This window comes from Typha latifolia, chromosome 7, assembly GCF_019914945.1.
Source record: "Typha latifolia isolate L0001 chromosome 7, TyphaL0001v2, whole genome shotgun sequence".
NCBI lineage: Eukaryota > Viridiplantae > Streptophyta > Magnoliopsida > Poales > Typhaceae > Typha > Typha latifolia.
In genome coordinates, this window is record NC_133092.1 from 4,024,434 (window position 1) to 4,038,913 (window position 14,480).

General features: G+C 36.5%; 2 protein-coding genes across 2 annotated transcripts; both read left to right on the plus strand.

Annotated features, from left to right (window-relative positions):
- Positions 1-33: 33 nt before the first annotated feature.
- On the plus strand, positions 34-2,511 carry LOC140792046 (probable ribonuclease P/MRP protein subunit POP5). Its single transcript, XM_073142843.1, has 4 exons — positions 34-173; positions 665-867; positions 1,016-1,153; positions 2,084-2,511. Exons 2-4 carry the CDS (start codon positions 690-692, stop codon positions 2,230-2,232), a joined length of 465 nt encoding a protein of 154 aa, XP_072998944.1. The 5' UTR covers positions 34-173; positions 665-689; the 3' UTR covers positions 2,233-2,511.
- Positions 2,512-4,226: 1,715 nt separating this feature from the next.
- On the plus strand, positions 4,227-7,595 carry LOC140792348 (protein YLS7-like). The gene is made up of 3 exons (XM_073143299.1): positions 4,227-5,529; positions 5,755-6,032; positions 6,564-7,595. The coding sequence occupies exons 1-3, from the start codon at positions 4,986-4,988 to the stop codon at positions 7,362-7,364; spliced, it is 1,623 nt and encodes a 540-aa protein (XP_072999400.1). The 5' UTR covers positions 4,227-4,985; the 3' UTR covers positions 7,365-7,595.
- The last annotated feature ends 6,885 nt before the right edge of the window (positions 7,596-14,480 follow it).

The window sequence follows — 14,480 nt, forward strand, 5'->3', positions numbered from 1 at the left end:
TACATTAGGATCCAATCCGGATCCGCTGCGGATTGGTTGGCCCGACAAGTTATTAGTACTACGTTCCCACGCAAATTGCCAACTCCCTAGCCCTAATCCCTTCTTCGACGACTCGGTGACTCTCTCGAGCTCGACGACGGAGGGTGGTGGTGGTCGAACGAATCGATCGCGAGGTTAGTACTCTCTCTCTCTCTCTCCGCCTCACCCACCGTTTCCTCCACCCTCCTTTCTCTCTCTTCTTCCACGCCACCGCCACGGCTTCACCAATCACCATTCTCCTCTTCCGCACCCTCCTCTGCACACTAACTAATTTGATTAGTGCAAAGTAGTGTGAAATTTGAACTATATTACTGTGATTTACTGATTTTATTATTTGAAATAATGTGAATTTGTGTGGAATTTGAATCATGTAACGGCGGCTTACCGATTAAATAAATTGTGATTTTATAATTTGATTTAGTGTATATTGTTTGATCATGTTATTTATGTACTACATCATACATATATTAAATTATTACTCATAAAATTTACATATAGTATATATTATATCAAATATAAGTTTTTTAATACCCACATAATGCAGGCACTTTTCAAACTATTGGTACATGAGTTTAGTTGTACTATGAAGAAAACAATTTATGCTGACCAGTTAAAAGTGCTGCAGGTCTTGCATGCAGTAGTAAAGCAGCATGGTTCAATTCAAAAATAGGTACATGGTGATGGAAGTTTTTGTAGATGCAAACAGAGACTGGGTTGGCAATGATCCAATAATTCTTAGCATATTTAATGTGTCAAACGCTATCAAAGATAGCATTCAGCTAAACTTTGGAGAGTGTGGTCTAGCTGTATCACTTGGATCATTCCAAGGTAACCTTTTCATTTGTTTCTCCATTTTGGCATTATATTTGTTTTGCATTACACCTTTATTTGTTATTATGTATTCATTGAGGTACTGTAAACATAGAAAAAATGTTTCATCACTCACAAGTGACAAATCTAACTTTTGGTTGTGTAGTTAAATATGTTAATCCCACAACAAAGATATGCATTATCAGAACTTCCCGCGAGGATCATCAAAAGGTATGGTCTGCTATTACGATGGTCAGAAGTATTGGAAAGTGTGCAGTGACATTCAATTTATTGGACTTGAGTGGTAAGTTAAGATCCAATAAATAGAAGTATGGATTTTTACTTTGCATTTTCTGATAGTGTTTTGATCTGAGGAATCTGCTAGATGTGTCTATCAGTGTAGTGTTGCATAAATTATGAATTTAACCTAAATGTGATTCTTCTCTTTCTTTTTACCTTTTAAAAAAAAATAAGAAGGAAAATTAAGAAGTGCTTATTTTCAAGTATCCAATATTACTGGAAAGTTATGCTGTGATCTGATCATAAATCTTGATTCATTCTGTTTGCAGCATCTCGGTTTGCAAATTCGGTAGTACTTCGCATCTGTATGATTTTAGTTCTTATATGGTGGGCTTTATCCTGTATTATATAGATATCTTTCTCTTACATTCCTGCGAGTAAGTATCACACAAGGAGAAGAAAGGTGTGTTTAATCAAACTAGAGCAGCATCAGGCTGCAAGTTTTGATTGCCCTTTGGAAATCTTGTAACAGGGCCAAACCTTTCCATGCATCTAGTATTTGAGAAAGAAACGTTAAAATCCTTTAGAAAAGAGTAGAACAGATTGACTTCCAGATTTTAGCAGCTGTTGTTTGTTCTTGTCTTGGCTGAGATGGAAATCATGATGTTCAATCATTAGTTTCATGTCCTGATTGTATGTATCAACTTGGTTGTATGTTTTGCATCTTTTGAGGAGAGCTGGACTCTATTTAATCTCTAGATTCTCTTTTCCTTTTTGCACCACTAGTTCATTTTAAATTATCAATTTGGTTGCGGCAAATGCCTTGCCTTCTTCCCTCATTAATCTTCTTTTGGAAGCTTACTTTCACGTGCCAATGAGATCTTTGCAGTATTTTCCTATGATACCTCCCTTATCCGATGTAATTTTGTACTTAATCTCTAGTATTTGCTTAGTTTCCTAAACTATATTCTTATCTATTTGTTTCTCCAATTAGGAAGCATCAAAGCCTGTAAGAGAGCTGCATTGAAGTGCGATGAGGCAAAGTTTGAACAATATAAGCTAGTAACCGGTGATCGCGTCACAGTGGAGATCACTAATTCTGTCAAAAGTTGTTTCGACAAAATCAAAGCATTAGAGAACTAAAAGCAGCAGTTGAAGACAGAGAAATTGAAGTATGGAACACAGAGAAATTGAAGCATTGGTGGGATCTTTTCACACTGGTTCTATAAATTACCAAAGATATAAAGGAGAGAAAAGAAAAGCAGAATGCTGACAGATGGCTCCAATTTAATTAATGAGTTATTTTGTGGAAGCCCCATCGTTTATATTCGGATTTATTCATACATTCGCATTATAATATAGAGAAGTTATTTTTAAAAACAAAATCTTATACGTAATAATATCCATATGAATATTTATTCATTCAAGTCTCGTATTCTCGTTAACTAACCCATACGAACTTTGGTCTAACAAGACTCATTGTTTCCGTGATTTTGTTGGCCTAATAATCTTTTTTGTTTGTGAGTATTACTTAGTCATGGCTTATGACGAGCAAAACCCGGTGATCTCCCTGGTAAAGAAGGTCGCCTAAGCAAAGAAACAACCACATAGATCTCTTAATTGCTTGTTAGCAATTTAGCACGGCATTATGACAGTGACCTGGATCCTCTCGGATGGGTTAGCTTTCTTTTTCTATTTTCCTCTTTCTCTTTTGAGAGAGAGATGGTTGAAAGCTGAACAAGTGTGTCCAGTGCACATCGTAACCATCAACCACTTTTGACCCTCAACTTTTTGGCAGCATGGTCATCATGTATGTTGTAAAAAATTAATTTAATTATCCAAGATATTTTATAAATTATATTTTATATTTTATTTATTTAATAATTCACACTTGACGATTTTATAACTCGACTTCTTATTTTTTTAATAATTCTTATTTAATATATTAATATTAAATAAATTATTAAAATATTATCACCATTATTTTTACTACTCTGTGCCCCTCCTTTAAAGAAGGCATGGATAATTTTAAGTATTTATTTTATATTTTATGGCGGAATATTTCGTTGTCGATACTGTTTAAATTACGGGATAGTATTAAATGAGAATTATAAAAAAAAATGAGAGAATTTGGTTATAAAAAATTTTAAGATCGGTGTGTGAATTACGATAAAATGTATAGTATGATTTATAAAATTAGTACTTATCTAATTTATATATTAGAGAATATTAATCTTTTTTGTCTAATTTATTATTAGCCTATAAACTTATAATCTCTATTTTTTTTATCAAAATACTATTCACTTTACTTTTATTTTCATTCATAGTTTACCGTATCAATATTTATAACTCTTATAATTTGCTTCTTATGCCAACCTGGAAAAAAAAACTGTCATTCATTTCCTTAATAGATAGTTATCACATAGATATGTTAAATCAACTATAAATATAAAATAACCTTGATATTGTTGTTAGATGAAAATTAAGTCATAAATATATAGGTCGAATCATAAATACTCGTATAGTGGGGTGTCATAATAACAAAATTAAAATATATTGTGTATTTTATAAATTAAAAAAAAACTCTCTCTTAAGTGTTTTTAAGGTTTTTTTGCATGTATACTCTTTAAACATCTCTTATTTATTTATACACTCCTTAAAGTTGATATGTATATGTATACCTTTTAAATTATTTATTATTTGCAAAAATATTATTAGAGTTAACTAACAATTAAAATTTAAACTAAAGTGACACAAATATATTTTATTTTTTATTTTAAAATATGGAGACTTAATCTTGCATTTATTAAATAATAATCATATTCATGCAAAAAAAATTATTTTAAAAGATTTATAAGGAAATATCAACTTCAGGGTATGCAAGCAAATAGTGCCTTCTTTTTTAACGGTGTACACTCAAAATACTTTTTTTTCGTAATAAATTTATAGAACAGGTAATAAATAACCCGTCAACTTAAAAAGAAACAACGGACGGTGTAAGATCGACCGCTGGAAAATAGAGTCATGATACGATAAGATGCACGGTAGATATGCCTCGGACAAGATCAAGAGCGGGACAAAAGGGTCATTTAATGCGTGCGAACTTCTATTTAAGTGATCCTTAATAACGGGCACTCAGGCAAGATCGAGATTTAATTAACTGGAGCTCTAGGTCGACGGCTATTCTTGGTTCGAGTTCTTTTTCACGGAGTTCGCTTCCTTCGAATCTGTGGCGAACTTTTCTTCTCTGTTGTTTCGATTCCAAGTTGTAGTAGGAATTCGTCCCCTTTCTTTCCTTTTCTTTTGCGTGTTTTTTTGGATTTCGGGGCGACTTTTTGGTGAAATTTCTTTTGGAAAAAGGTGTAATTGACAAATTGCTCTGCATTGGGTCTATGATTAGAAGAAGGAGATTTAGTTGGCGAGATGTATGATTCGGTTTAGTTCTAGATTTCTATTCTTGGAAGAATTGTAGCGCACATTGTGCGGAAACGTTGGATTTTAAGTGGAAGTGACGTATTCGTTGAAGTTTTTTTTTTGTTTTTGTTTTTTTGTCAGCTGTTATATGAAAGATTTCATGGGAATCTGATAGTTTGGTTTTTCTGTTTGAAATTTTCTGAGGTAAGAGTAGCCAAGAAAGTAGAAGGATTTGACTTTTAGATGCTATGTTATTTGGGTCTGTAAATTAGTGATCGTTTGCGCTTTGATCGGTATTAATAAGCTTTTCAGCTGAAGTGTATAGAATTTGGAGGAGATCTGGAATTTTTCTTGAGCGCTAAAGAAGGTTAAAAGATTTGAATTTGTGCCTTTTGGATTCCCTTGAAAAGTGGGGGCTCATTATTTTAGGAACTTTAGCCGATCTTTGCTTGGATTCTGGGTTGCTTCGTGGATTCATAACAATGTCATCTCCCAAAAGCCTATCGGGAATTATCGGGGTCCGGCGGTCTGTTTCCTCCATTGTTATATCAGTGGGAGGGATTGCACTATCTCTTTTGCTAATATCATTGTTTCTAGTCTTGTCTCCGCTTCATTCATCCTTTCGTGATTATATCCTTGGAACAGATAATTTAGGGAAGCCTCCTTTGTTGTATCATAATGAAAATACGAGTGGAATTATCATTTCGCAAAATGGACTGTCGGAAATTAGCCGCCAAGATATGGTTATTAAGCAACCTTCACCTGCTTATGAGACGCCGGGTGCTCTGGCAGATCCTGATGCACTGTCTTCTCAACGGGAAATGGAAAAGGAGTCTGGAAATAGCTCCGGTCATATGAGGGATGATGAGATTGGGAAATCTTTGTCATATGGTTTGGTTGATTATCCTGGGAAGATTGATTCAGGAATTTCTGATGATAACTCGGCCTCCTCATCAAATACCACATTAGCAATAACAAGTCCTCGCTCATCAGCTCTATCTGGTGGCTCCGAAAAGGTTGATCAAGGTATGTATTCCTTGTCTTCCTTTCCAATTCCGTATGCTTTCTCTCTCCCAAGTAAATGTTATGATCTATGTACATTTCTTGGCTACACCTGAAGATGGCCTTCTACATATTTGATTGAGTTTGCGTCTTTTATGTGTCCTCACTTGTCTAGACTTTAAAAATATGATTTTTGTGGTTTACTCCTTATACTGCAATACTGATTCTTTTTCTTTGTTTCATCTAAAGGGAGCTGTGATCTATATCAGGGGAAATGGGTGTACGATCCTTCTGGACCACTCTACACAAACGATACATGCCCTATCATAACACAAATGCAGAATTGCCAGGGCAACGGGAGACCAGATAAGGAATATGAGAACTATAGATGGAAACCTGAAGAATGCAATCTTCCACGCTTTGATGGAAGGAAGTTCTTAGAGTTGATGAGGGGCAAGACACTAGCCTTTGTCGGGGATTCGGTTGCCCGGAATCAGATGGAGTCCTTGATCTGCATTCTTTGGCAGGCAAGCTCCCTTATTCTCATTCTTTTCTGTTGGCATGCATGATATAACTTGCACATTAAAGCTTATGGTAGGAAGTTGCCATCTGCAAGTATCTTACACAGATAACATATGATGAGAACATACTTTGTCACATTCTCATTTGTTGTATTGTTTTTTAGCATAAAATATTGCAAATTAACATACTAACATAAATGTTCTTTCTTGGTGATATTCTTGAAATCACAAAAATGTTGTCGATGCTGTTCTTTTTTTTAGTCATCTTCTATAGTGAATGTTACTGCATTCACTCCATCTATGCCTAAATCTTCACTTGATTATCAGTAGTCTTGAAATTTTATAGCTCAGATAGTGGAAAGCATATAGTTCGTTATATAGAACTAGCATCTAGGAGCTTCTTCAAAGTGTAATCAGCCCTAAATTTCTGAATTGTCTTATTTACATTTTCTTAACTCATAAGTTCTAGTTGGTACTGCGGTTGCAATAAAGTTCAGATGGAAAGCCTTCTAATGTTTTATTGTGCCCTTTTGACAGGTTGAAGCTCCGAAGAACCGTGGCAATCGCCGGATGCAGAAATGGTACTTCAGGTCGACGTCCACGAGCATTGTTCGAATATGGTCCTCATGGCTCGTCCACAAGACGTCTGATCCCTTTGGGTTTGCACCGCAGGGGATTGACAAGATTCACCTAGACCTCCCTGATGAAACCTTCATGGAATTCCTCCCAACTTTTGATGTTGTCGTCCTTTCCTCTGGCCACTGGTTCGCCAAAAAATCAGCATACATATTGAACAATACTATCGTCGGAGGACAGCTCTGGTGGCCGAAAGAAGCTGGCCAGATTCAGATCAACAATATCGAAGCTTTTGGTATATCAATTGAGACTTGCCTGACTGCAATTGCGACACATCCAAACTTCACAGGTCTAGCCGTCGTTCGCTCATACTCACCAGACCACTATGAGGGCGGGGCTTGGAACACTGGTGGTTCATGCACTGGAAAGGTTGGGCCTGCGACTGAGGTGGTGAGGAATGGATTTACAAACACAATGCATGAGAAGCAATTTACAGGTTTCCAACGAGCGGTGGAGAATGTCAATGCCAAAAGCCGCTCCAAATTAAGGTTCATGGACATCACCCATCCTTTCGGATACAGGCCTGACGGCCACCCTGGCCCGTACAGAAACCCAGATCCGAACAAGGTGACGAAGAGGGGACCTAACGGAGAGCCCCCGCCCCAGGATTGTTTGCACTGGTGCATGCCAGGACCAATCGATACCTGGAACGAACTTCTGCTGGAGATCATTCACAGAGAATTTGAGGGAGTAAGAAGCTGATAGAAAGAGTGCTGATTGTTCCAGTCTAATGGATGCATTTCTCAGTCCCGTAAATTGTATGTTATATTGCAGCTGCGCTCTTGCGCTCTTATTTATCGTATACAGCAGTCCATTGTCCGACCATCAGGAATCGGATGTTTGTAAGTAAATTGAGACTGTATCATTCAGGACAACTTACTGAGAGAAATCTGCTAATTGAAATTAGTTGAAATTCACACTATTTCTTTTGAATTACTTCGTCGTTCACTTTTTGAGATTAACTAGAATAGCTATTCTAAACTTTTGTTATTACTAAAACTTAGGTCATTTCATAACTTTGCTCCTGAAAAAACATCTGACTATGCCACTGCCCTTTTTAGATCACCCAATATCATATGAGTGAATTACCAAACATATTAAAGAACAAATTATTACGAGCGTAAAGTTGGTAGTAGATATCTGAAAAACCCAACAAAAGTATCTCCACAGAACACACATATTATTCTTGATGAGGTATCACTTACAATGTACCGAGTCCCTGAAAGTTCCTCCAGGCCACAAAGTTGAAATTGTGAAACAAGGTTTTCTATTCACATCTTACATTGAATTCAACTATGAAAGGCACAATCAAAAACAGGCTTTCAGGAGCCACAACAGGGCTTGATATTATCATCTGATTATTGAGGGGAAATCTGGTCGTAGAACTCCCCGGGAAAAGGTTTATCTGCATATTTTCCAACAGCTCATCTGAATTAATATAATATAGAAAATAGGAAAATGAGTGGAATTAACATTACCGCTCTTCTTGCTTTTTAAGTGGCAGAGTCAAGAGCACTAGATGAATAACTGTAAAGTACAAAGTCCTTACCATGGAGCATGGATATTAATATAGTAAACAATTATTCCTCATGATTATCTTTCAACCCAAAAAAAAAGAAGAAGAAAAGAAAAGAAAAGACAGTAAAAGTAGCTAACTGTATTTCACAAAGACTATCCACTTCCTAGTTACATAATACGTTGCAAAATGGGAAACACCTTTTGCTCTCTGCTAGAACTTGAATATTGGATTCCTGCCCTTCATCTTCTTGTCAGACAAACAAACATCACCTTTTTTTTTGTTGTTAAAAGGCAGTCTATTACCTCAAAAAGTGGATTCGAGTCCCACCTTTCAGGAGGAACCAAATCCAAATACAGAAGAGAATTACAACCTTGGTATGTAACCATCCGAAAACATTGAATAGCAGACAGTTTTTCCAAGATGTGCAAGCTAGTTGGCAACAAAACTAGCTTCGCAGTAAATAAAATTTAGGTGATGTCCATGGAATTGGTGTTAGCTAAGAAGGAGCAGAATTAGGTTTTGGCAATCCATTTCCACTAGGAGGCCGGAGAACCCATGTTGAGGTCATTTAGACAAGGCAAAGGGTAACGCCATGGTTTCAGCATGAATGGCATCCACATTCTGGATGTTCCACGAAATAGCAAAGAGAGGAGCACCTTGGGAGTTGCAAACTAATGAATTCCGCTTCCCCCGAGTTGCTAGTCGAGGAAAAAGCTCTGTCAATGGACCATCCTGGGCTTGGGCTTGAGGAGGAGGGCCTTAGCCAAGAAGATAGTAGCTCGGAAGACCACTTGCATAGGGTCTCCGATCGAGCACTAAATAGCTTGGAGTTGCATGCTTTCTAGATATTCCAAAGCACTCCAATGATGAGAGACTACACTATTTTTTAAGAGAAGTAGGCTCAACCTAGTTATATTATTAATAAAAGGAGAGGGAAATAGACAGGGTCGAGAGGAGGGGAGGAGGAAGGATGGAGAGCAGGGCAAGAAAGCTCTGCAAGAATAAAAGACTAGAGAAGTCATCCAAACCAATCTGGCAGTGACAAGGGAAGGAAGCCTTCTAGAGGTTCCAAATCTCCAAGAGGGAGATTCTAAGACTCGAGACAGTTAAGGCTTTCCGCATAAATACTCTATGGTTACATTTCCTCCAAAGAAGCCACCAAAGGATGCCAAATAGGTGGTTGGTCGCCTTTTTTGGAACTGAGCAGGGATAGCAGAGCATCACCGCTGAAACCAAAAACTCTTGATAGACGGCGAGTGTGAAAACACACTAATCCAGAGAAGGATACAATCCCATAGCAGTTGGACGAAATCACAACTAAGGAGTAGGTGGAAGAGCGACTCCAACCCCTCTCCACAAAGGGGTCACAAGAAGTTGCTTGGTAGCCCCTTTTTTCATCAATATGTCCCTTATGTGTAGGCGACTGAGGATGGCCTTCCAAAAGAAGATGAGTCTAGGACTTGGTCACCAGGGAGCATCCTTCCTTGGTCCAGCTACCAGATAACTATATCCTTTAAAATTGAACCTACATATACCTCTCAAACAGATTTCACACAGTATTGGAAAATGAGCAATGGCGGAATCTATTAGGAATAGTTTCCTCTGCATTGTCACACAAAAGGACAAATATTATTGTCAAAAAGAGCAATGCGGGGGAGCCAAACATATTAGTAGGCGCCCCCATATAAATTTCTAAATAAAAAATTTCATTTTGGGCACTATCTGTAATCTTCATAAAATCTGCCATAGGATGCAATGGAAGGACAATTTAAACAGTTCCAGAATGGTAAACTTAATTACAGGTGGCCTACCACCTAAGTTGGGGCGCAAAATCTACCAATCAGATTTAGGCTGGGACTGGATCGGGATGGCAAACACCACAGAGCCCAAGCATTCCCAAGGGAGCGAAGCAAATCCCAAGCCTAGCACTTGATAAGCCAGCTAACCTTTTAGAGAACAGAGAGACAGAGGATGGGATGAATGTGGGCTTGAAGACAAGCAAAACATCAAGCAACCAAGGATCAAGCACGGCATCCAAACTATCTTGCCAATCTTTTATATAATTAAAAAGTATTTCAACTAAGACTACTATTGTCTAGGATCATCATTATCTGCGACTATACTATATCACTAAAATGGCTTATAATTTTCCTCCCTTACTAAACGGCCTAGGTTTTCCCACCCTTAAGCATATCATCACAAACAACAACCCAGTCCAACTCAACAGTTTTCAGCTTGCTTGTTCCCTGTCCAACAACCAAGTCCTTTCATGTGAATATATTGAAAGCAACTCATTGTGGCTTCATAAGAAAAAAAATTAAATAGACTAACATGTAGGAAAAGATTTATCTAGATTCAAATACTGACTATTGATGATCTATTAAGAACATGAAAAAGAGACTATAAATTCATGCCAAATAAGTAAAACAAATGGAGATATCAATGTAAACCCCAGATAGCAACAAGCTCACAACTATTGGTGAGAACTATTATATAAGTGCAAATAGAGGATTTTAGATTACAAAGAATTTTTTTTTCACAGGAACGAATTTTTTTATAATATTAAGTATTCAACTTAGGCTAACATTCTATGTAACGGACTAACAGTCAATAGTACAGCCAAGGAAGCATAGGAGGCCATCTCCCCAGTGAATCCTAAAATTTCATAAGGAAAGCCACTTTTTTCATAGGCCTTTGCATCTTTCCCTTGGAAGACACAGCTTTGCAGCTTACCACCATGTTTCCACTATGGATCAACTTCCTTATGGCCGGCCACTATAATGCATCCCAATTTCCACTAAAGTTGCTACAATCAAAACAAACTCCGCAGATACCAGGTAAAGCCCAATGATCAACTTAACCTGTCATAAGCAACTCTCAGCAATCTGCACCACAACCACCCTATTATGATGCTCGTTATTCTAATCTAAGAGAGGGCTCCTTTGATTGCCTCAAAGGTTTTTCTTATTTAAATATGTGCTCTCAATATAATTACGTATTACAAGTTGTTTCTCATTATTCTATAATTCCACAGTAATATGGCCAGAAAACATTTATTTCTTAGACCAAACCTCTTTGAAATCATTCACACGAGAATGCAATCTTCCAAGAGCTATATAAGATCTCTAATACATCAATCATCAACTAAATTTGAGATTCAACAATCTGAAAGTAAAAAGTAAATAATACATGGAAGTACTTTTAAAAAATCTGAAGGTTTTATCTGACTTAATATAAAAATAAGTGCACATATGTGATCAACCTTATAAGTGTCGGCTAATATTAAGGCACCAGATAACCTATTATACGATTGCCCTTGCATAGAATAAGATCTAAGTTCTGTTGATGATTTATCATAGCAAAATCAACAGTGCTGCTTCGAGCTATCAAAATGAATGAAACGGAAAAAAAAAATCAATAAAATCCCAATAAGCAATTCCAATTCCTTTTGAACAGACAACCTACCAAGTTTCCTATTTTTAACCCTTCATTCATATAATCTCTGCCCAAAGATAGCGTACAACGAATATACTGCTACAATTCGTTTATTTTCGATCGTAAGTACATAGAACTGTAATGTCTCAAAGAAAGCACTTTTTTTTTTAATTCGGAAAGATAGCGTACAACAAATATACTGCTATAATTCGTTTATTTTCGATCGTATGAGTACATAGAACTGCAATGTCTCAAAGAAAGCACTTTTTTTTTTAATTCGGAAAAAATCAAAGAGAACTATCAAGATCACAAATATAGGACATAAATCATTACCGAATTAGTGGTCGCTGCCATGGGAGCAGCAGTGGCTAGGCCCAGCCCCGTCCTCCCCCGCCGGCGGCGGATCCCGGCGGCCTCCAGCATCCTCGTCGTCGCTGCAGTCCTCGTCGAAGGGGCGTTGCTTGTGGAAGATGCAGCACTTCTTGGAGCTCTTGCGGTTGAGGAACTCGTTGTCGACGGTGCCCTCCTTCCACGAGACCTTCTTCGGCCGCCTCAGGCGGAGAACTAAGGTTTGGGGAGGCTGAGAGGAGGAGGCAGACGAAGAGGGCTCTCCTAGGGTTAGGGTTACGGTTCCGGTTGAAGGAGGAGCGGAACGGGTCGCCATTGGAATAGGATTTTCTGAGAATGGTCGAAAAGTTCTCTTAAATAAAGGATTCAAAATGTTCAAGTCACCCACTTTATTATGGAAACGTAGTTTCCTAATATTATATAGCGGGGATCTACGAATAATTTAATTTGCAAGAAATTTCACGTTGGGCTTGGGCTTGTGGGCTATCCTATAGTCCATTCTGACTCAACCCAGAACTCATTTATACATTTATTATGCATTTTCTAATTTTCCGATATACTATCCATATGTTAAATTATCATATTCTTATAGTCAATTATTTCATAGGAAAAGTACACCTAGACCTTGAATTATTGCCTATTTTTATATTTTCTAATTTATTTTTCATGTCACGTTGACTATTTATTATGTAAAACCTCTAAAATATTCTTTTGTTAGTTGTTTGTTTGATTTTTATGCTAAAAATTATAGTTAGGCTAATTTTAGATACTGCCGAGATTATTTGTTACGAACAATGCGTAACAGTCCTAGACTAATTTAAGGATGTGATTTTTGAAGAAAACTATGAGTGATCTAGCCGTTTGATTTTACTGGATTTTGGACACATTGTCGCCCTTGAAAAGAGCTTTTCAACTAATCCAAGATCACAGAGTTTGGATGGCTAGATCTTGAGATATCGATCGGACAGTGACCGAAGGTCGGATGAACCCTGACTTATTAGTCCTTCAATGGCAAGATAGGTGCAGGATAATTCTTTCGGAGTGAAGGGGGAGAAGTTGTTACACAATAGAGGAATTATGAGTTAGAGGAAGCCGACCAAAGACTTAGGCGATGGAATGAAGGAAGTGAGAAAGGGCGCTAATGATTATAGCAGGAAAGAAGGAGATAAAGACATAATACCGTTTATAAACTTCAATTAAAGTTTTCTCCACATATTTAAAGAGACTCACCCTTGGGACTCAAACAACCAGGTTAAAAACTCTAACAAACTAACAATTTTCGTCATGGTGCGAACGTGTGCAGACGTTCGAATGTACAAATTACATTTTCTATTTTTGTGAACGCTCGCAGGTGTTCGTATAGCCCGTTCGAATGCCCTTTGGCAAAAAGTTGTTATTTCTTTAAGCAAAAATCAAACTAGATAAATAAGCTCACCAAATGAACCCAATGTCGTAAGTGGAGTCAATATGATCGAATCGTATAATTATTTTATGCCTATTTTAAAGGAAAGTAGGAGATAAAAGTCAAGATAAAAAATATGCTGGAAAATATAAGTATCTTAACATGAATTTCGTATAAATTTTCAGCCCAAATTTAAGTAGAGCCGGTACATATTAATGATGAATTAATTATAAAATTAAAAGAGCTCATAGAGTGCTTTAGTGTTAGACATTTACTTATTCAATTTTATAAAGTAAAGTGAATGAAAATTAGTTTTAAGAAACTATAATGACAACAGAAGATAAATAAAAATGAGTTTAATATCACATTAACTATTTATTAAACGTTGGTTGATATATAAGTTTTACTTACACTTTAGAAAAAGTATCAAATTTCACTTTGGCTTTGGGGCCTAAGGGTAGTCGTTTATATAGATAAAGTAATTTATGCAAGCTAACTCAACCAAATAAGCATCCCTCAGCAAAATTTGTCCGGCTAAGTGAGGCTAAATTTTAACAATAGTAAGATTGAGCTTAAAACTAAAATATTATATATATATATATATATACTAGATGTGTATTATTTTTTATAATAAAATGCACTTAATTTATATAAGGGATTCACAAAATTTTTATTTTTATTTTGTTAAAAACTAAAGGGGTTTGCAAATGCCCTGCTCTAGGCTATGGGTAATGGGTTTCATAATTTGTATTGATTATTTTAGAAAGTTATAATTCTTACTTATATTATAATTTTTTGAAAACCAATTATAGCATAATTGGAAATACTAAGGTGCACGTCTTGATTTTTAAACAATTATATAAGTTGAACTAAGATGACTTCTATCCTCTATGCATTGAGAGTAGTTTTCTGTTTTCATAACTTTGTTGTATGATTAATGACCAAAATATAATTCAAATCATCTTAAACTTTTAATATGGAATTCATAGTCTAACAAAATTTTCTACGATGATGATGCCACGTCAGAATCCCGGCTCTAATGAGCTAGTCTGCTGCCACGTCACTATATTACAAGAAATATATAAAACGAGCTATGAGCACACATAATTTTCTT

Excerpts from the sequence above, each read along its gene's own strand:
- LOC140792046 (XM_073142843.1), top strand. The coding sequence starts at position 690 with ATGGTTCAATTCAAAAATAGGTACATGGTGATGGAAGTTTTTGTAGAT. Across the intron at positions 868-1,015 it reads ATCACTTGGATCATTCCAAG|TTAAATATGTTAATCCCACA; the intron begins GTAACCTTTTCA and ends TTGGTTGTGTAG. Across the intron at positions 1,154-2,083 it reads CAATTTATTGGACTTGAGTG|GAAGCATCAAAGCCTGTAAG; the intron begins GTAAGTTAAGAT and ends TTCTCCAATTAG.
- LOC140792348 (XM_073143299.1), top strand. The coding sequence starts at position 4,986 with ATGTCATCTCCCAAAAGCCTATCGGGAATTATCGGGGTCCGGCGGTCT. Across the intron at positions 5,530-5,754 it reads CTCCGAAAAGGTTGATCAAG|GGAGCTGTGATCTATATCAG; the intron begins GTATGTATTCCT and ends TTTCATCTAAAG. Across the intron at positions 6,033-6,563 it reads TGATCTGCATTCTTTGGCAG|GTTGAAGCTCCGAAGAACCG; the intron begins GCAAGCTCCCTT and ends CCCTTTTGACAG.